The 22,498-nt window shown below is 43.7% G+C and overlaps 1 protein-coding gene across 6 annotated transcripts in view; it reads left to right on the top strand.

The window, feature by feature from the left end:
• The window catches only part of Evi5 (ecotropic viral integration site 5), a 227,066-nt gene that overhangs the window by 168,514 nt on the left and 36,054 nt on the right, over nucleotides 1–22,498 (top strand). For all 6 annotated transcript variants that reach the window (XR_013311273.1, XR_013311272.1, XR_013311271.1 and 3 more), the window contains 10 exons: nucleotides 947–1,234; nucleotides 3,540–3,747; nucleotides 6,274–6,573; nucleotides 10,171–10,296; nucleotides 11,424–11,567; nucleotides 16,863–16,952; nucleotides 17,327–17,424; nucleotides 18,077–18,137; nucleotides 19,172–19,225; nucleotides 21,104–21,271. Coding sequence is in view for 3 of the 6 variants with exons in the window: in XM_077649321.1 (XP_077505447.1) it covers nucleotides 947–1,234; nucleotides 3,540–3,747; nucleotides 6,274–6,573; nucleotides 10,171–10,296; nucleotides 11,424–11,567; nucleotides 16,863–16,952; nucleotides 17,327–17,424; nucleotides 18,077–18,137; nucleotides 19,172–19,225; nucleotides 21,104–21,271 (1,537 nt within the window). In the remaining 3 variants the exon portion in view is untranslated. The remainder of the gene's footprint in view (nucleotides 1–946; nucleotides 1,235–3,539; nucleotides 3,748–6,273; nucleotides 6,574–10,170; nucleotides 10,297–11,423; nucleotides 11,568–16,862; nucleotides 16,953–17,326; nucleotides 17,425–18,076; nucleotides 18,138–19,171; nucleotides 19,226–21,103; nucleotides 21,272–22,498) is intronic.

The following is a 22,498-nucleotide window of genomic DNA, read 5'->3' as shown; positions in this document are numbered from 1 at the left end:
TGTTGACGTCGCGTCGCCACCACTTTGGTGTACCGCCGGCGCATGCTGTGCAGTGGCGCGAGTTGGCATCTTTTATTGCTGTGGATCTGTTGGAGGCATAGGACGCACGCTATAGCTTGCCCAAAATAGGATCACTATCCTGAATAACAAGCCTGAAAATATGCACTATATGCATTAGTTATTATTCTATTATCTGGATTTGCCTATTGAAAAGTTTGCACTAGAACTTGCATACCCCCCCCCCCCCCCCCCACCCCCCCCCTCAAAAAAGCATGTCGCAGCATAGTTTTAATTTTACACCTGAAGCTTAGTTTTTCCTTATTTGCTACCATGTTCTGTTTCCAATGAACTGATAGGAGCGATAAATCTTCTTCATTGAATAATATATATTTGCCAGTACACCTGCTGGTGTAACATTATGCACACCTCCTGTCTGACTGTACTGTTCTTGTTTGACCCTGTTGGCAGGTTAGAGTCCTCTTACGAGTTCTTGTACTGTCTTGTGGTGTGTGTGCAAGGTGAACGGCAAGGAGCATAGTGTAGGGGGTCAAGAAACATATGGTGCTCAAAAATGACTCATCATCGGATGCAGCTTAAGCCTGCAGTGAAGCTCCACCCACATTCGGAGCCGTCATACACAATTCCTCTCTGACAGAAAAGTTGTCCGTTGTTGAAGCTCTTGTTGCCTAAACAAGGAGTTAATCGCAAGTCAAAATTACGAGCTCAAAAATTTTGATGCTTTTGCTTGTTTGATAAAGTTCAACATTAAAAAGCTGATTTCGTACAGGAAATACAGGGTACCAAAAACCATGGCCCATCATTGCTAACTGCTGTTTTTTTTTAGTTGTATTGTACTGGTATGTTTACATTTATAGCAGTCTCAGGCTTCGTATATTATGGGCCAAATGTAGCTGAAGCGCAGATGTTTTTTTTCTCCCATTTTCAGGGAGCCCATCCTGAGTGTGGATGGGTCAAGCCACCCCGAGGGGCCTATGAGTGAGGCTGAGGTGAAGCCCTGCTCTCTTCAAGGGGGCGACGCTAACCACAACCACCCCAACACCCTCAACCTTGCTACTACCAACGGCAACAGTACCGAGGGCCCATCTCCACAAGCCCTCCCTGGCCAACCCTCAGTGACTAGTGCAACCCCAGTGGATGCACCTACCCCAGTCGTTTCGACACCTGTCAGCAAGGCCGATATGGAGTTGCTTGCACGGCTTGAAGAGCAGAATAGGTGCGCAGGGCTTTTTGGTTCAGGTCTTGTTTTGCACTTGTTGTCCTGAAGTTTTATGTGGCTTCACACGTTCTAAGGATGCTGTATTTTGAGCTGTCGGTATGATAAGTGCAAGCGTGTTAATGCTGGTATAGTAAGCTAGAAAAAGGGTTCAGAGGGCACAAACGATGCTCTCAAGTCCCGTTACACTTTTTAAGCACTGTGCAGAAAATTAAATATGCACTGAATAAGGCTATATATAGCCTTTATAGATTGCGAGAAAGCATTTGACTCAGTCAAAACTTCAGAAGTCGTGCAGGCATTACGGAATCAGGGTGTAGAAGAACCTTATGTAAAACTACTGAAAGATATCTGTAGTAAGTGCACAGCTACCATAGTCGTCCACAAAGTCAGCTATAAAATTCCAATAGGAAAGGGTGTCACACAGGGAGACATGATCTCGCCTATGCTGTTCACTGCCTGTTTACAGAAGGTATTCAGAGGCCTGGATTGGGAACAGTTGGGGATAAGAGTTAATGGAGAATACCTTAGTAATCTACGATTCGCTGTTGGCATTGCCTTGCTAAATCACTCAGGAGTTGAAATTCAAAACATGAACAGCGAGTTAATACAGGCAGAGCAGTACTGTGGGTCTAAAAATTAATATGCAGAAGACCAAAGTAATGCTTAATAGTCTTGGAAGGGAACAGCAGTTCACAACTGGTGGTGAGATGCTGGAAGTTGTAAGGGAATACGTCTACTTAGGGCAGGTAGAGTGGCCGCAGATCCGAATCATGAGAGGGAAATAACTAGAAGAATAAGAATGGGGTAGAGCGCATTTGGCAGATGCTCTCCGACCATGAATGGCAGTTTACGAATATCGCTCAAGAGAAAAGTGTATAACAGCTGTATATTACCGGTACTTGCCTATGGGGCAAAAATAAAAATGATAGGTGTAACGTTAAGAGACAGGAAGAGGGCAGAGTGGGTCAGGGACCAAACGCGGGTTAATGACATCCTAGTCAAAATAAAGAAGAAGAAATGGCTTTGGGCAGGGCATGTAATGCGAAGGCAAGATAACCGATGGTCCTTAAGAGTAATGGACTGGATTCAAGAGAAGGAGGCGTAGCAGGGGGCAGCAGAAAGTTAGGTGGCTGGATGAGTTTAAGAAGTTTGTCGGATAAGGTGGCAGCAGCTGGCACAGGACAGGGTTAATTGGAGAGACATGGGAGAGGCCTTTGTCCTGCAGTGGGCGTAGTCAGGCTGGTGATGAGTAAGTAGAAGTTGTTTCTCTATTTATGTATTTATTTAGAATACCTCTCAGAGGTTCCAGGTGTCGGATATTACATGTGATTTGAAAGGAAAGCTATGTGACTGAGCATTGTTTTGGGCATTACTGCAATAACTTGTGGTGTGTTTTTCTTACTGACAAATATATGTTTACATAGATGGAATTTTCCTTTTCTGAGCATCTGGTTATTAGGCTTGAATCCTCATTGCCTAAAGTAGCAGTGTTCTCTAAAAATTTCTACGTGGTTGCTCGTGCTATCATTGACTGCACTTTTTTAAAAATATGGCTTGCACATATATGGCTGGAAGGTACGTCTTTGCTGTGCATGTCATTCTCTTGTTGCCACTTGGGAAATTGTCATAGACTTTTTTTTTATGGGCCTTGTAGTATTTTTCTGGTTCTACTGCTAAACTGTTACTCATGCAGTGAAAATCAGCATGAAGTGCAGAAGTAACCTTGCAGTTTATATATCTAAACTAATGTTCTTCATTCATGGAAATTTGTGTTACAAGACAATGCAGCTGTATTTCACAGGCATCCCGTATAAAGGGAAGGCACAAACTCATAATCACTGAGAAACAGTCTGTGAAGTTTTCAACATGTCACGTTGCCATTATCGTGGCTATGGTGGTTCTGATAACTTTTTGTTGCCAGTGGGCATTGGCTCAATGTATGCCTGGATATGGTAGCTGTTCACTATGCATTGTTTCCCCCCCCTTTTTTACCTTTGTGAATAATAAGAGGAGTAAAGAATGAGGTAGACCTAATCAACGTCATGGCTTTTAGTACTATTTTACATTCACCAGTGGCTCAAACCAGAAGAATAGTGGCATTAAATTTGAAATTTCATTGTATCATATTGAACATTTCGGTGACTATGTGAGAGCTAATATAAGGATGTGCAGTAGGACTTGCTCGCTGTTTCGTCTCTGCTGTAATTTGTGTGCTTATACAGCAGGTTTGAGCTAGTTGCAGTATGTGTGATAAGATAGATGGGGCTCACTTTAAAAGAATGCCTCTGCTCTGTTTACCCAGGCTCTTGGAATCGGACTCCAAGTCCCTGAACTCGCTGACCTCAACACACTCAAGAAAATCTTCAGACACTAGCCAGGTGTCAGTGGCATCAGGTGCAAGCCAGCAGAGCACTGCCCTAGATGATGACTCAGAGGATGCCTGGGTCCTGTGGGGAAGAATGGTCAATGAATGGGATACATACATCAAGAAGAAAAATGCCTATGTCAAGGTTTGTCTGATTTGCTTAAGTGACTTGCACCACTGCCCAGTCAGAGCTGTATGCTGCCATTTAAGTGCAGAAAAATATGTCGTATTTACTCGTGTAGTTTGTGCACTTTTTCTTTAAATTAAGGCTTCAAAAATTGGGTGTGCAAATTACGCGAAGTTTTTGAGAACACGTTTAAATAACTCTATACAAAGGTCATAATGCACAATATGCTCTGTACATTGCCGCCTATACTTGTACCCCGTAACTCGCACTCTTCGCTGTTCCCCACTGAAGGAAAGTTTGCTCCAAATATAAGACGCATGCCCCCCTCCCGCCCGGCCCCACGTTATGTAGTTCCCCGTGGGATGGCTGACGGCACGTGTGCAACTCAAAGCAATAGATGCGCAGCAATACAATCGCAAAGCCACCAGTCAGAGGCAAATGGAGATAAAAGGCGATAAAACAGTGCCCTCATGTGCGGCCAGGCTGACTAGCGGCAAACCGAACAACAAACGCTTTGGTAGTTTTGGATTCCGGCGTGTGCATTAGGTTATTAGGAGTTTGCTCTCGCAACTGTTCATCTTGGAAAGCGACTGCCTGTGCGAGCAAGCTGGATAAACGGCACACAGTTTTTCCATCCCCTCGCTACTCGCACCTTTCACAGCTGCACACGGCGACGCGGCTGGGCCCATCTTCCTACTCCTGCTTTGCACGCAGCCACATGCATGCTTGTGGTCTCTCGCAGCATGGAGCGTAAAATATGCCGTTAAAAGTTTTTTTTTTATTAATCCGGGTAATAATTCAGGAGTGTGCAAATCGTGTGAGGGCACAAATAAGCGATTCAATATCGTATTGGCTGCCATGTTTGTGAATTCTTAAAGTCAATTATAAATCTGCAGTTACTGCAGGCACGTTGATGAAACAAATTTTTTTCACTATTCTCTATTTTACAGTTGCTTTTGGGCACCTTCTGGTGCATGCATGGTACTGGCTCATTGTTACCTGCCTTTAAAGCCCTACTGAGTAAGCGACAAATAGCTCAACATGTATTCATGTTGTAGAGCACTGTCTAAGTTATGATAGTGATGACTATGACTGTTTGGGCACATTCAGTAATACCTTTATTTGCCCAGCTTCAAGATGATTTTTAATGAGACTAGTGATAGCTCAGCTCCTGATGAAAAGGAGGGGCTGCAAAAGTGGTAGTGCACAGAAAATAAATTGCTCAATGCCTGTTCCACATGGGGGCTTTCATGAGGCAATAGAGCCAACATTCTTCAAGGTTAAATAATCTTACACCAAGCAAAATGTATCGCCACCAGTGACCATCATTGGTCTTGCGCATATGTAAGCGATCAGCCCTAACTTTAGTCTGAAGAGTTTACTAAAAATAGAATGTTTTTTTTTCTTTACAGTAATTATTTTTAAAACTAATGACACACTTTAGACACGCTGTAGCTGCACTTAATTGCCAGATATGCTTTTTCATAACTGTGACAAAATTTAGATGGTGCTCGTCGCAGTTTCTTTTACTTGGCCACATTTGTTTCTGCAAAATAACCTTTTTTTTTTATATACCACTGCTGTAATTAGCTGTGCTTAAAAATTCTAAAATAATTTGTTGAATGTAATGATTTCATTAGTGCTTTGCAATGCAGATGTACTTTCCTGTGGTGTTGTTAATTGCTGCTGTATTCATTCGTTAAGCTATTGATGTAGCAATTTGCATTTAGCTATTCATTTAATGACTATTGGTTGAAGGGCTTTCAAAGTGCCTATGGGACATGAGCATTAGAGCTTGTTAGTAAAAGTTCTTTGTGGGTTATAGCTACAGTATAGCCAAAACTGTACATTGATTCATGACAAGAGTGGTTTTGATTGGATACATTTAACTTTTTGGACATAGAGAGCAATTTAACCTCAGCATTTAGTTCAGGATGAAGAGCAGAACTGCTGAAAATTTATGCTGAGGCCCGAGTGAGGAAGTCTACTTTTGTTGTGTTGTGAGCTGGTGATAGTCAGCACTAAGCTGCTTTGTCGTTTGACACTTGCTCTGTGTTTGTAACAGTGTTACAACTACAGTTAGTGGAGCATCTGGGTACCTCTGTTTAATCTTGGTGGAACTGAGACTCTGCTGTGATAGTCCTCTGAAAATTCCCACTACTCTCAGGTTGAAGATTTTGAAAAATGTGAATCAGTCAAAAGGGCCGATTTGAAACTTCCGAAAGCACAGTTAGAACAAATTGAAAGCAAATTCGAACCATTTGGAATTGAACTGGTTCTAATGGGTACCTTTTGGTTGTCAGGGCTTCTGTGTACCCCCGGTAAACAGAAAAAGTTGAACAGGTTGCCGTTATCTGTGAATTTTTTTATCTTAATTTTATTTGTTGTTCATGTGCATTGTTTCTGTTCATTGCTGACATTCTTTTCCTTAACTTCTTTGCCTTTCTTCTGTCACATCATTATTGCACTTCATGTGTCCTGCTTTTCATGTGTGTCAAGGGAACGGTTCTCTTTCTATTAAAATTACACTTTCTACTTGTGCAGGAGCAAGTACGCAAAGGTATCCCACAGCACTTTCGGGCTATTGCATGGCAGCTGCTCTGCAATGCACCCGCTTGTGCGGCTCGTGAGCAATATGCCGAGTACCTCAAGGCAAGTTCCCCCTGTGAGAAGGTGATCCGGCGTGACATTGCACGCACCTACCCTGAGCACGAGTTCTTCCGCGACAAGGATGGCCCTGGGCAGGAGGGCCTTTTCAATGTCATGAAGGCTTACTCCCTCCATGACCGGGAGGTGGGCTACTGCCAGGGGAGTGCCTTCATCGTCGGCCTTTTGCTCCTCCAGGTGTGTTCACTTGAGCCATGCATTTGGGCTCATCTTTCCAATTGTCTGAAACGATAAAGAATGAAGGCGTGTTTCTAGGAGCAATTCTGTGCACTTCTCATGCTCATATTTTTGCTGTTAAGGCAGTTTTGTGCTGGTTCATTGGTTTTCTGCGGAAAAAGCCAACGCAGCCGCCTTGCTTGCAGTTAGAGCAACATTTGCTGTACCATGCTGTGAGGAGGTGACTGTTTTGCCTACCACGCTGAGCAATGTCTATTGTACTCCATTGAGCATGTTAACATTAAATATTCCGTGTTTTTGTGAAGAAGTGGCATGATGCGAAAAACCAGTCATGTAGTTGGTGTCTGTCAACTGTACAGTTACAGTACAAGTGCCAGGTTTAAATCTTAAATGATAATGGAAAATAATTATCCACTCTGTACAATAAGAAAAAAAAAATATAATAACCACGTTAGTACCGTATTTACTCGAATGTAACACGACCACGATTGTAACACGAGGGTCGACTTTTCGGGTGTGAAAAGGGGAAAAAAAAAACTACGATTGTAACGCGAGGGTAGACTTCGGGCGTGCGACAGAAAAACCGAAAGAACCCGAATGTGACGCGAGGAACCGACATCGCACAGTTCTGAGGGTCAAAGACAACTTTATTGAAATACAAGCGAAACAGGCGTTCCTATACACCCTCATCCTCACGGCAGTTGTCGCCGTCACTGTCATCATCACAGATTGACTCTTCTTTGTCACTAGCTGCCTCCCACAGCAGGTCGTCGTCGCTTCTGTCTAGAGCTTTTGAAATTGAGCATTTCTTAAATGCGCGGTAGCCCAAATCATGAGGCAGCCAGTACCAGGCTGCTGAAACCCAGTAGGCAATGGTAGTCGCGCTTGGGCATTTCAGCCTACCTGCAGGTGTTGTTGTTGATCTGCTTTCAGTCCACTCCCAGTATAATTGTCGCAAGCGATCCTTGAAGGGCTTGTTCTTGCAAACGTCCAGAGGCTGGAGAATGGAGGTCATGCCACCCGGTATAACGAGATGCGTTCGGTCACGCTGTAGCTTTTATTTGACGCCGGGTGTCAGGTGACCTCGGAAAGAGTCCAGGACCAATATTGCTTCCGGATGCAGCAATGCGCCTGGCCTTCGGTCCCACACGCTTTGAATCCAATCTATGACAAGATTCGAGTCCATCCAACCTTTTTCGTGACAGCGCACGATAACGCCTTTCGAGAAAGTTTCCTTCGGGATCGTCTTCTGGTGAAAAATGATGAATGGAGGGAGCTTGCGGCCGTCAGCCAAACATGCCAGCATAACGGTAATCCGATTTTTTTCGTTGCCTGTGCTTCTAAGGCGAACTTCGTGCTCACCAGACTTGTGCACTGTTCTGGACATAGGCATGTCCAGATACACGGGGGTCTGGTCGGCATTGCCAATATGTCCAAGTGGCATGTTGGTAGAGCGACGAAGATCGATGACGTAGCGCTGGAACTCTCGAAGTTTTGATTCGAAGTCCCCGGGCAGCTTCTGGCAAATAGAAGTCGTGCGTCGAAGGGAGAACCCGGCCATTCGCATAAACGTCTGCACCCAGCCTCGTGATGCCTTAAACTGGTTTTGGGTCAAACCCGTGTCCCGCGCAAGCTCCTGTGCTTTGCACTTAAGCATTTCAATGCTTACTCCAAGTAGTCGGAAACGTTGCTCGCTAATGAACTGTGCAAGGCGACGCTCCAACTCCGGGAAGCGGCCTTTCTTGGGCCCCCGAAAGCCTTTTCACAGGCTGTTGCAGTTAAACAATTCCTCGCGATGTTTCCTCCATCCCCTGATCATTGATTTGTTGACGTCCAGACGTCTTGCAGTCGCTGAATTTCCCACTTTCTCAGCAAGCAGAATAGCGTTGCGCTTGAAGCCAGCTGTATACTGAGTGCGTGAGCACACCATTCCGCTTGAAGACAACTCGACCGTTTGATGGGGATAGGCCTAAGACTTGAAGCACGGAACGCACAACTACATGCACTGGCACCAAACTGGAGAAAGAGCGAACAAAGCGCGCTGCTCCATGCCCTGCTGCCTGTTAGTCATGTGGCCACGTTTTTGCATCAGTTGCAAGGATTAACAGACAGATGGCGGTGGGATCGCTCGCTCCTTTGGTGGCGTCTTGGCGGCGATTGCGAGCGCTCGGTGCCTCCGAGATGGCTGTTTCATTTTGCGGTCACGGAGGCCACACAACCTCGCTACAGGTTGCGAGCATTCATCAAGAGGTGGCGCCCTCTCATCGTGCCAGTGACTCTAGCAGGCGTCGACTCTTGTTGGCTTGTTCTCACTGGCGTTGTTTATTTTTTTTGCGTTTGCGATTAGGTTGGCGCTTTGCCCTAGTAGTTGTGACCTGTGGTTCGCGTACTGGTTGACCGGCGAGTTGGAGTGCGTGATTTCGAATGACCAGTACGATCAACGCACACGTTTGACACATGAAATGATTTTAATAGTGTGCACGTTTGACACATGAAATGATTTTAATAGTGTGTGTTTGGTGCTCTTGATAGCGTTTTTAAACCTAGTATTCGATTGTAACGCGTGGGGTGACATTTCCTTTCTACTTTCAGTAAAAAAACTCGCGTTACATTCGAGTAAATACGGTATATGACAAGACGTGGAGTACTGCAGAAAGTGTTAGTGCATTGTTTGAATTGTGGTAAAGAGGGCTTCTATACATCATGACCGCATGGATACCAGTTTGTTTATTTTGATTATTTCACATTTTATTTGAGTGAACTCTGAATTTATAAAACTGAAAAATATATTTTGCACATGATACTATGCTAATTATTTTATTATGTTTATCGTGTGTGCACTATACCTTCTCACTGTGTTGCCAAGCTACTGTCTTTGAAATGGAGAGTTGTGAGCCTTTTAAGCTGCCTGATGGCTGGTTTTTATGACAATATCCGTATGGCCTTTACTTTTTGAGTTTCACCTCTGGCACCTGAATGCAATACTGCAGCACTTCTCTGTGGTTACATTGCAAACAGCCAAGCAGGGGGACCTGTCAGCCGAGCGACTCTTGGTGGTGGCAACACACATCGCGAGAAATAGAGTGGGAGGAGATGTATTTTGTACTGCCAAACTATTTGAATATTATTCGTGACTAATAGAGAGTCATTCAGCTTACACTCTTGGCAGCATGTTAATATAATCAGGGATCTACAACTGTTTTTAAAAATACATGGCTCCGATGGCAGGAGCTGCAGCGGGGCAGCACCACGGCGCTGCTGTTTCAGTTGGGTGCTTGCTGCGAGGCTGCACAGAGTGACAACAGAGTTTTGTCCTCGCTCTTGCGCAAGCACATAAAGAGCTTGATAAATTCCACATGTAATGTACGTTTGTTTTGCCGCACTTTATAGCTGCTGATGTTTGCTACAAAAGGGTGCTTCAGGATGCTCTCGTGTCTTTGTGCACGTCAGAGGACGGGGGAGGGGGTCATAGCGAGCATGCATCGAGGCACCCAAAAAACGTTTAGCATGCTTTCATAATTCCATAGTTGCTCTCCACTTGGCTGTTGGCTTGCACAGGCTCACCAATTCCTTTGTTTCTGTGCAACCATTGTGCAGATGCCTGAGGAGGAGACATTCACGGTGCTGGTGCGCATGATGCAAGATTATCGTCTGCGTGAGATATATAAGCCCAGCATGGCAGAACTGGGGCTCTGCATGTACCAGTTGGAGTGCCTTGTACAGGTGGGTAGTAAAGTGATGGACATTTTACTGCTCATTGCTGCTTGGAACTCCTGTTGACTCCTCACTGGAAGCTTGCGGCTATGAGTTGTCTTGCTGAAGCGCTGTCAGTTAAACTTGTCATTCTGGAAGCACCAACTTAGTAATGTGTCTTGTGTTCTGTATGACTTACTTTATTGGGATGTAGTCTAGGGCTACGACCTTATTGTCATGAGCACTAACAGGAAGCAGAAGGGAGAATGCACAGTGCTATTACTAAGTGTTCTGTAGAGCACTGTGGTTGAGAGCTGTCCGCGTTGAATAAAGAAGAAACATCAACCAGTATTTTTGTTGCTATGTATATCAAATTCCTGGGTTGCTCTGCAGTCCTTTTTATTTCATGTGCCTGGCTTACGAGCCCACTGCATTTTGCTTTATGTCATAAATTGAACCACCTGTCGTGAAAAACACCTGTCGTGAAAAGCATTGTTTAAGGATGAAAAAGTGTAGAGGCAATGGTGAAGGGATAGATTGTTCGATAGCACCAAAGAAGCATGAGTTCTTTGGAGTCAAGTTTCTTTTAAGCTTGTACATATTTCTTGTATCATCCAGAAGTCCGATATGGAGTTCTGTTTATGGATTTTCCTCTGGCATAGAAAGGACGTCTACGTTTTGGCATAGGACATGCGGTGAAAAATTGGATGCTGCGCAAATATCCATGGTCCATTGAGTATATCGTGTGGAGTGTGTGAACTGAAATTTTAAGTTTAGTTCATCATGCACACCTATCGGATACTTGTGCTTAATGGTTCCATGCCGGTAGTAGCACCATAACTCATGACCTAACAAGTGGAGGAAGAAGCTTTTGCCAGGATGCACAGAGCTTTTAAATTGCTGTCTGCCCGAGCATATCTCTAACACGAATGTCTACACTCAGCTGAAGCTACGTGTAGCATGTTTTTGACAGGCTAGGTTATGTGGGGTGCAGGACAACATGGAGCATTACGAGTCAGGCAGAGATCTTTCATGGTCAAGAATGTGGCCTTGCGGTCAGTAGAAGTTTTTGGTATGCTGTGGAATACTTGCAATGCTGCCTGGGTAGTGCAGGTTGCCTATTTACTTGCTTCTTGTGTATGCTACCCCATGTGCAGGAGCTGGTGCCAGAGATCCACATGCACTTCCAGGCTCAGAGCTTTCATACATCAATGTATGCCTCCTCGTGGTTCCTCACTCTGTTCACATCCTGCTTGCCGCACACCCTAGCATGCCGCGTCATGGACCTTTTCCTCTCAGAGGTAAGACATGCTAGGCTGGCTGTTTATTTCTCTTTTGGATTTCTTGCAGGCTTTGTGACTTTTTGTCATCTTGCAATTTCTTCCTGTTTTTTTCCTCAGCTTCTGTATTCCTGATTTAGGGGTAATTATGATTCCCTAAACTGTTTCTAGTACTATTTGGATGAATAAAACTATGTTTAAATGTCAAGATGAACATATGTTCACCTTTCTTGTTGACAGCGCGTTAAAGCACAGGGACAGAAGAAACACAGAGGACGACGTTTCTTCTGTCCCTGTGCTTTAACGCGCTGTCAACAAGAATGGATCATTACCAACTAGCCCGGCAATTTGTCCTATATGTTCACCTGCCATGGTGGCCCAGTGGCTGTGGCTTTTGTCTGCTGAGTACAAGTTAGCAGATTATATTCCTCAGCAGCTAGGTTTCAGTGGAATCGGAACAGAAACAACTTTGTAACGGGGTTTTGATGCTTGTTAAAGAATTCCAGATGATTGAAACTGATACAGAGTCCTCCACTATGGCACATCTTGATCGTAGCCTGTAGTGCTGTGGTGGCACATAAAAATCCATTAATCATGAAGTCTCTCTCGTTAAACTTCCCACCTTGTGTTTACTTAATATGTTGACATGTTGCAACAAACGTCAGGTTGGGATAAGCTTTAATATTTTTCAGTTGGTAATTAACTATTTGATTTCGTGAAGGATTACCAAGTAAGATTTTGAGATAAGATTTTTGTCAGCTGTATTGTGCAATTTCTTTAGACTTATGTGCACTGCAGTGCAAAGAAGGTTAGGCCAAACTGGAAGGGCACAAAAGATGCACTAACTCTCAGTGAAATTCTTACTTCACAGAAACTCTCTGTAATTTGTAATGCACTGTCAAGGAGAAAAGTCTCCAGGAAGTGCAAAAAGTGATATAGGCACATAGGTGCTACATTTTTAAATGATCACCTCAGTTCTTCACCACACATTACAGCACGTGAGTTTGGCTTCTACCTCCATGAGTATGGTCTTGTTCCATCTGCTAATAACAGAGCTATGGGCTTCAGTTGCCACTCACATGTTCTGGGCACTTCTGTCTTTGATAAATCACATGCATGATTGAATTACAGTAAAAGCTCGTTAATTCGAACTCGGTTAATTCGAACTTGCGGTTAATTCGAACTGACGCCCGGGTCCCGGCACAGCCCTGTGTATTTCAATGGGGGAAAACTCGCGATAATTCGAACAAGTCAGCATCTGCTACGGTTAATTCGAACTAGGAGCCACTGGCTGACACCGCTCCTCGTAGATAGAAGTTGACCCATAGCAAGTATAACACGCTCCAAATTTACCAGATTTAAAACAATGGAAAACAAAACAAAAAAAAAAGCCGGGTGCATGAGGCTCACGGGACCCATGTTCCGGCGCATGCTGTAGCAGGTTTTCGCTGACGGAGCACTCGCCCGCGCCGATGATGCTTAGGCGCGAGCCGTTCCAGGTTTTCGTTGTGCTGCGGTCGCTGGGTCGCAACCGCGTGGTGTAAACAACGTAGTATGGTGGTTCGGGCGATGATGGCTTTTGTTGGTGCCGCGAGTGCGAGCTACGTGGACAGCAGCATGGAGATGTTGGGGACGTTGAGTGACACCGATATAATTGAGGCTGCATGCTCCCAGCAGACGTCGCAGGGCTCACATGCAGTGAGAACAGCCGACAGTCATAAGTCCGACGGTGGCGATGAGACTGTGCCACTGCCAAGTGCACATAAAGTAGTGTCAGCGCTCGATGTTGCAGCACGCACTTCTCTGTCAGTGAGTACTCTCACGTTGCACAAGAGCTTCGGGCAAAAGCTGCAGAGGATGCTGATGGAGTCTCGGCAGAAGAAACACAAGCAAATGCACTTCGCCGATTACTTTTAATTTTGACACCCCTTCCCCGCAAATAAACATGTTTTGGAGCATAAATAGCATCCTATATTCCAGCACTAAAGCTAGCTGCTCACGCGAATGCATTCCAGTACTTGTTTCTGGCGCATAACTGGCCGATCAGTTTATTTCATTTGCCACTAGGGCCGGATGAACTTAATTCTCAGAATATGCCCGCCACAAACGTGTAGTAGCGCTTAGTTCGTGATAATGAGTCTAGATGCGACTGCTTCGGGTTCTGCCTGCGCGGTGGGGTTCTATAACCGCTCATCCTAGCGCCCATTCGATAATTTGAACTTTGCTTAATTCGAACAATTTTCCAGTCACCTTCAAGTTCGAATTAACGAGCTTTTACTGTACTAATACTTTTATTTATGCTTTCTCATGAAGTGGAAACTGTAATATTTTGCTTTCTTATTAGGGTCAATAATCTTGGGCAACTAGAGTTATTTGTGGTCACTTCTACTTTGCTGGGTTGTGATTCTGAAAGTACTCATGAACAGTGATATGCAGTCAACATCCTTCTCAATTTTCAATTTACTAGTTCTTTGGCTTTGAGCCTATGATCATAGTAGCAGATGTGGTTTTAGTTAGCATAGGACTTACAGAAACTTACAGCTGCCTTAGTACAGCTGCACATGACTAGATTACATAGCCATGACTGCAGCTGTAACTATAATATAGAGGTGGTATATGATATGTTTGTCTTTGACATGCTTATATTTGAGCTATATAAACTAGTTAAAAATTTGGTCGAAGCCTTTGAAATGAAGCCATTCATGTTTGTACTGTATAGCCTTGTCTGAGAGTAGTGTGCCTGAAAAGCAGCTTGAGTTAAGCCAATGGTCTTCATGTATAACCTTCAATTCTGGTACATAACATAAGCCAACAGTCACCAAAACCAAGGAGCATAGGGGATCTCTCTGTATTTTTTTAATTTGCTGTTTTTCATTAATGGGGGACTAATAAAAGCAGAGGAAAAGCAACCATATGCCGCCAGTGGGACGAGGTGCTGGGAAACACTTTCAAGGTTCGGTTACACGACTCATAAATACCCCTGAAAGCAGAATATAGTAGAACCCCTCTATAGTAAAGTAGTTTGGACCAGCAAAAATCTTTACTATATTGGGATCTTTACTTATATCAATTGTTGGTGATGGCACGGCTCTGACTACCGTAAAAACCGGAATATAGGTCGAACTTTTTTTCAAAAAACCAAGGTGAAAAGTCGACCCCCGTCTTATATACCGGTCATTGGCGGAAAAAATACGGAAGTCTTGCAACAATGGGTGGCTGAAGTCAACAGCCTCCATCACCATCGCCATCAGCAGCAGTGCCGCCATTTTGCGTTTCAGTAGATGCAAAGCGGAAGCTAGCGGCAATTTACCGTCGCCTTCAAGAAAAACACGATTGAGTACGAGGAAGCTCATGGGAACCTGGCGGCACAGCGCGAATTTGGAGTATCCGAAAAGAGCATTCAGTACTGGCGGAGGCAGAAGCTGCGTATTACAACTTGCAGCAACCAGAAGAAAACATCATTTCGTGGGCAGACCGTAGTGTATCGAGAATAGGAAGGAAACGTTGCGCTGCGAACAAGATCGCTGCCTGTGACTGCCGAATGCATCCGCGTGAAAGCGGCAGAGATCGCGCGTGCCTTTAGACTCACGAGGGCGCAATTCAAAGGCTCGCCATCCTGGTTGCGGCGATTCATGAAGAGGAGGGCTTTGCTCTACGGCGCCGTACTTGCCTGTGCCAGAAACAAACATGCGGGCTGATTGGTGCGCGATATTGTCAAAAAATTTGCCGGGTGTACATACAAGCAGCATTTAAATGAAATTAAATACTGTCACCATTGTGCAACACCTCGAGTCGCATTTGTTTCAAAGTAAGGATGTCTTTCGGTACTTTTCCCATTGAAAAATCTTTTTCATTTTTAGAATTGGTTAGTTAGGGGGTCGACCTATATTCCGGTCCGACCTATAGTTCGGTTTTTACGGTATGCTCTCTGGCTGCTTACTAAGCACAAAGTGTTGGTTTATAAAAGAAACACTTAGAAATACCTTACATCCTGCTCTTATTGTCCCTTTATGCGATAATTATCTATTTTCAGTTATCACATGTTATCACTTTATTGACTTGCTTTGCGTCTTGTGGAAGTACTGCATTTGCACAAATACAGCGTGGCTACGAATGCAACGCTAGTTTGATTTCATGTGAAAACCAAAGCTTTGCATGATCACTGCATCATCTTCTGTTACCTTGTGTCATTTAAGAGGCAGTAAAGAAATGCGCACAACACAGTCAAGCACGGCAAAACCGCCTACGCAGTGCCACTGCACCTCCGCTTCTTGCCGCTGCTTCTCCATGTTTCGTGCTGCCATGTTACGAACGCACGGCCTTTTCTTCCCATTTCTATTCCTCACTGCACTTTTGCTGGCTTTCCTTTCTCTGCGACCCGTGCCGCCTTCTTTCTATGTTCACAACCAGGTTTACTTTTTCTGTGCGTGCCGCGCGCTTTGCCTCGTCCTCAAGGTCTTTGACTAGCTGGCTTTTCCTCGCGGCTTTCGAGCATGGTGGTAAAGCCATCTCAAAGAGCGCCGCTTTATTGTATTCAGTACCTATATGCCTCGTGATCCTTGACTTCGCGCATGCCGCGATGTCATCATCCCGCGAGAAGTACATCGCCTTGGCTAGATGCTCTTTACTATAGCAGTTTCTTCAAAAAAAAAAAAATCTTTACTATTACAAAAAAAAAAAAGATGTACAGTCGTCTATGGAAGGCGAAATGGGACCGCAGCTTCACTTTACTATATCAGAGTTTTTACTATAACCGAGTTTACTATAGCGGGGTTCTATATTGGACAGCCGTCGACATAGCTCAGTTGGTATAGCACCGGACATAAAATTCGGAGGTCATAAGTTCAGACCCCACCTGCGGCATGTAGTTGTTTTTTCTCCTGCTTTTATTAATCCTCCAGTGGTGGAAAAAAAAAAAACTAGAAAGAAAAAGAAAATACATCTTGTATGGTCCTTGATTTCACTGGCTGCTGACTTCCATCATGTATGTCATAAAGAGCACCTCTTTGCGTTACCTTGCCTGCTGAATACTTCAGTTCTGGTGGCCATTTAAGTATGTTGTGATAGTACTACAGTTAATTTTTTCAGTGATGTAGCATGAAAAAATTGGGGGCCCTGCCTTGACGTGCGAAAGTGAAGAGAAAAGTGACCACTTGAGGTATCCTTGGTCACCTCTCTCTATATACACATTAGTACCTGTCCCTTTGAGTCTTCTGTCATATTTTGTGAGGAAATGTGCTCCCAGCACAAACTGTGTGGAGCACCTATAGTTTTTCTAGAATTTGGCATGATCATGTCTTTTTTTTTTATTCACAGGGAATGGAGATGATTTTCAGGATAGCCATAGCTATTCTCCAATTCTGCAAAGAAGACATACTCCAGCTGGACATGGAAGGCATGCTAAGGGTGAGGCAAGATACTATACAATAGCGTACAGCCTTTGTCAAAAGTTCAGAGCAAAGCGGGGTGTGCTTCTTAAGCCCTGTAGGAGGCCTGTTCCGTGGAAGTCCTAACTTTCGGAGGTGGGAGGACCAGAGTTTCTCATACCTTCAAGGCATTTGGAATGCTAGGAATGCATAACGAGTTCCCCGGCATGGCCCAGAAGTGAACCCTCATGGGCTTTAAACCTTTGACAAAGACTGTACCTTCTTCTCAGTGTTTGTCCATCCATCTTTTTTATTATGTGTTGTACCCTTTGTTCTGTATTCTTTTTAAGTGTGAGGTACGTCTACAGTTGTGTAAGGTATCTGTGACCACTTTGCATGTCCACTGTTGTGCAGTACTTCCAAAAGGAAATGCCAAGCAAGTGTGAAACAGATCCTGATTATCTTATAAACCTGGCTCTGCAAGTGAAGTACAACAGCAAGAAGATAAAGAAGTAAGTGTTTTGGCTTTGGCTGACGGTGTTCGTGGTTTTGTTGTCTGGTCACTTTCTTTCTTTCAGCACTCATGAATCTGAAGACTCGTGATGTGTTTGCATGGTCATTAGAGCGGTCACATGGAGCTCAGTTTTGTGCATGGTGTCTCTTGCCTATTACATAGCAAGCACAACAGGAGGTTTTTCAACATACTTCAACAACTGTTCCAGGTCACAAGCAAAGTTGTCTGGTTACTTTTTCAAAGCAGTGTACATGGATTTTCTGCATTACAGATAGAAAAGCAGGCTTAAAGATTACGACTATTGAGTTTTTCACCCTCTTCTGGGGTGAAGGCAAGAGCTGTAACCCTCTTTCTTGGAGCGCTCACTTTTAGGCCCACCTGGCCAACATTCTCATTGGCTAGCTGGTGAATGTCAGATGTTTTGGTCATGACGTGCTACTCTAGAGGTGGCACTGTTTATTATGAAGAAACCTTTCTATACAGCTATCATCATAAAACCCTTGTGTTTGAAGCTAGCATGCTCTTGCTCTCAGAATATTGAGCGTGTGTTGATTATAACACAGGAGAGAAGTAGCACAGAACACATGAAGGCAAAATCTAAAAATATGGCTCTTGCTTCAGTTCACATTGTTTTTTTTTTTTTTTTCTAGGCTAGAAAAGGAGTATACAGCACTCAAGGTTAAAGAGCATGAAGAATTGATTGAGTTAAGGGTAAGTATGCGAAAAGGGCATCTGCCGCAAACTGTCACTAAGTCGAAGTTATAAAAGTATCGCACATTATAAAAATTTAAGCCTTCTGTCTAGCCTTATTTCCCTCTCTGCTTCTGATATGCAAGCCAAGCACTGAATGGCAACAGAAAGAGTTCCATGTAGTGGCATGGTGACACAAGAAACTTGGCCAACCAACAGTAGTGTGCGATTGCATTGATAGCACAGTGGGGGTCACCATGCTACCACAGGGGGTGTGGGGTGATGGGCGAAAGGTGGGCAAACACTCCTCCCCACATGTTCTCTCTTTGGTCTGCTTGGCCATCATTGCTCTGAGAAATGTACACTATCCTTTCCTCGCATCTCTATTGTGGAGGCAACTAGGGTTGCACATTGTGGCGCACAAGTGCAGGCTTGCTTGTCGGCTTGGGGCATGTTTGTGGTTTAATCTGTGGGCTGTGCAACCGCTAGCTGGTGGCCCTTTACTTTCTGGTTTTCACAGGCCATACTTCTAGATGTCCGAATTTCGTCATGAAAAACCTTTCAAGATAAGCAATGATGTACACACAATACCCATTGGTGTAGATTATGCAGCATGAAAAAGTAACTTTACCTATATTTTTAGATGTCAAATTGATTAGGATTTACCGTATGCCAGTGAAGGGTGGTTTAGCGCCTTGTTTTTTTTTACCTGTCTTGGCTGTCTGGCGCTCTTTTTCTTGTTAAAATGAGAAATATCTCTGGACATTCAAGACATGTTACCGCTGCAATTCAGTTGTACGCTGTTTTCATGTTGGTGTGACGTGTTCACCCCACTGATTTAATGATGTGTTACCAAAGAGTGATGCCAGCTTCCAAGGAAAATATGTCACAGGTGCACCTTGTAGGCTTTGCCCGCCACTAACTGTAATAGAAGTTAATGTTGCTTGAGCAACATGGGCATCACTTGTGTAAAGTCATTTTAACTTCGTATTCGTACTGGCACAAATGGAAACTAATTTGAAATAACCTCGCTGTTTCTTTTCCGTCTTCTTCAGAGGCTTCGTACAGAGAACAGGCTTTTAAGACAAAGGATAGAGCACCTCGAACAGGTAAGAGTTGTGCGAGCCACTAGCTATCATATGGAAGGATAGGATGTATGCCTAGGACTTCTCATATATAAATTATCCAAAGTTAATTAGGCAATAAACACTGGATAATATTCTTTAGACTGATGTTCTGGATGCTGTCCATACTATAGGTTAGAATGCAGGGGATCAGCTTGAAAATGTAGTGCCTGGTTTCAACACCCTTACTTTGAAAATGTCGGGATTCATGTACATGTGTCATTTTTAAAGTCCTTTCTTTGAGGGCTAAAGTTCTGGGCGCTTTTTATACCTGATTAATACTGGAAGGCTTTTCTAGTTTTGAACAGAAGCACACTCTACACATGCATGTCCAACTGATAATGCTAGTTTAAAAAAACACTGTGTATCAAAAATGAAGGATTAGCAAAATGGAGTGTCATGACTCCAACATGGCAAAAGGTATTTGGGCAGTTGTGGTGTAGGAATTGTGGGCCTTTGCAGCAAAAAAGCCTGTAATTGAAATTGCACCTTGTGCATAGATAATTTAAATGGCTATATCATTATTTGGTGAAAGCATTTAGCGGGTACTAGAATAATTTCTAGTTTACAGAGTTCTCACATTAAAACCTTAAATATTTCAGCATGTTGATAGCTGTGTTCCTTCTCCTTTGCTGCTATGATCAGCAATTTGCATTGGCCATTTTCTGCAGAGAATGCTATGCACTGAGACTTTGTGTCTGTCTGCGCAATGCAAATTGATAGCATGCTCGCGTAATGAACTTGTGATCTATTATTTTGTCATTTGTAAACATAGCTGAGGTCTTCAAATGTTGCAGGTCTGCTTATCTCCTGTGTTTTCTTATTTTCCTGAACACTTGTGAAGCACAGCTGGCACATATGCTAAGCATGTTCCATCTGTCCCTAAATCTAGAGTCCTGAGGTGCGCTTGTGTAAGCTCTGAGGCATTGCCATGTTGACTGTGCCATAAAGTTTTGTTGCTTTATCGTCGTAGATGCACAGTGTTCTTGTTTTTAGCTTCATTTCATGTGGCGAATTATCTAGTCCTGTGTTCCCGCAGCACAACTAGATTGTTTGCAAATGATAATGGCCCCAGAAATCTATTTCCTCTTTGCTCAAGTCTGTTTTAGACAACACAGGCTTTTTTACTTAAGTTATGTGTTTGCATAGGCCTCGTGTGCATGTTGTTTTTATGTTATTGTAAGCACAAGTTTGCTTGAACAAACAGTTAGCTTTTGAAGCCTTGGTTAGCGTCCTGTTCTGCTTGGTGCTACTGTACTGTGCGATATCGCTGTAGCACCTGCAAGAACTAGGAAAAACGGAAAGGCTGTAGGCACATTCTTTCCGTGGGTTACCTCTCTCGGTCTTTGTGAGCATCATTGCCCATGGAAACTAACTCTTCTTGCTTCACACGGCGCCTGCATATGTTTGCGGCATGACCTGCGGCCACTTTTCACTGTCTGGTATTGTGACATAGAGTGACTTCATCGCGAGGTGGTGTGGGCATGATCAAAGCATGATTGTGGCTTAGATGGAGTCTAATATTATCACTTGCAAATGGAATGTGGGGAGCAAGTTCATGATTTTTAAAGCTGGTTTTTCACAGGAAGATTTTTTTTTTAAGTTTGATTTTTTCGACTGTTCGATTATTGTGACCATTTTCTGGGTCCCACCGAGTCCGAAAAATCGGTCAGCAACTGTATTACATTACGAGATCACTAGCAGAAATATGGAGACCATCGTGCTTTAATATGATTGACTGGGTGTTACTTTTTTTACATATTTTTTTGTCTAAATGGAATATATATTTCTAGCAAGATAGACTTGGACACACTTAATTGCCAAACAGGCCTGCCGATATAAGTTTTGTGTTTGCTTGTACAGGAAAGCTCTGCACTGGCTGACCGTCTGATCCAAGGCCAGGTGGTGCGTGCCCAGGAAGCAGAAGACAATTACATTATCAAGCGGGAACTTGCTGCACTTCGCCAACAAGAACTTACTGTGCAACAGGAGCTTCAAAAAGCAAACAATCAGATCAAGGAGCTACACCAGGTTTGCTTCTGTCTTCATGTCATATACACATCTTTCTTTCTTGTTACACACTTCCTACCATATCCACTTCCTTATCACACAAATTTGAGCGGCTAGCTTCGTTCTGGGTGGCTTGCTTCTTTCTGTATATAGTACCTCTCTGGTTATGACGCTGTCTGTTGCCTGAGATTTTCCTTGCTGCAATTATGACACATTGACAACTTGTGTACTGTGGGAGCCGCTTAAATCTTCATTGGCGCAACACTTTAGCAAGAACATTAATTCTTGAAGTCAATGTAGGCACTGAGTGTAAGGCCTCTTCCTTTGGCTCTTAGTTTGTTTAGAGGACTATAGCCATCTAATTTCAATTGCGTGTTTTCTTGTTTCAAATGATGTGTTACACATTAGACATACATGGATCACTGCATGGTATCTGCCTACAACCACTAAATTTATAATTGAATTTCTTCTCTCATGGTATTTCAGTTTCGATTTCATCATCTGAATGATGGCTATGACCTGTAACTGACCTTTAGGTCATGTGAGGCACGAAAAAAACCTGCATTACAAACACTGATGCATAATTTTACTTCACTGCAACTGTTTCAAGAGCTGGAATGACAACAAATGATGTATCAGCAGTTATGTTGCTGTTTTTTTCATGCCTCACATGACCTTAAAGGGACACTGAGGAGAAATTGAAGTTGGCTTGTATCAATAGAATACCAGCTCCTGGTCACAAGAACGCCGCTCTTACTGAAAACAAAACTCTTGTAAGGTAGAAAATAGCAAGATCCAAAATACAGGTATCGCCACCACAGGCCAATCTCAAGCCTCAGGCCAAGTACAAGCGTGGTGACGTCATAGGACAAGAGACGCCACCTTGGCGGAATTTTGCTTCCTACATAAACCGCAAATCTCTGAGGCTGACAAAGGAAGGTTGCACGGTTCAATATTGAAGTAAGTTTTTGTTTTAAAACCGATAGTGCACTTTTATCATACAAGGAAGGCAGACTAAAGACAACCTGAATGTTGGAAGCAAAGAAAACCGATGCTTGGCGGCGTCACAGGCGGCCAGGAGAGTTTCGATTTGTTATGGCGCTTCGCGTCTATGGGCTTTGCGTGCCCCGTGGTTTTGTTTTTGGTGCACCTCGATTTACAAGCGCCGAACAGCAGAAGAACTCCAAGTGCCGCTTCAAGTGCTGGTTAACCTTTGGAGGAGCCTGTTAAGGCTTGTCAGATGATCGC

Source organism: Amblyomma americanum, chromosome 1, assembly GCF_052857255.1.
Source record: "Amblyomma americanum isolate KBUSLIRL-KWMA chromosome 1, ASM5285725v1, whole genome shotgun sequence".
In the NCBI taxonomy this organism is placed as follows: domain Eukaryota; kingdom Metazoa; phylum Arthropoda; class Arachnida; order Ixodida; family Ixodidae; genus Amblyomma; species Amblyomma americanum.
Note: the sequence above shows the minus strand (reverse complement) of the source record. Positions and strands in the feature narration are given on the sequence as shown.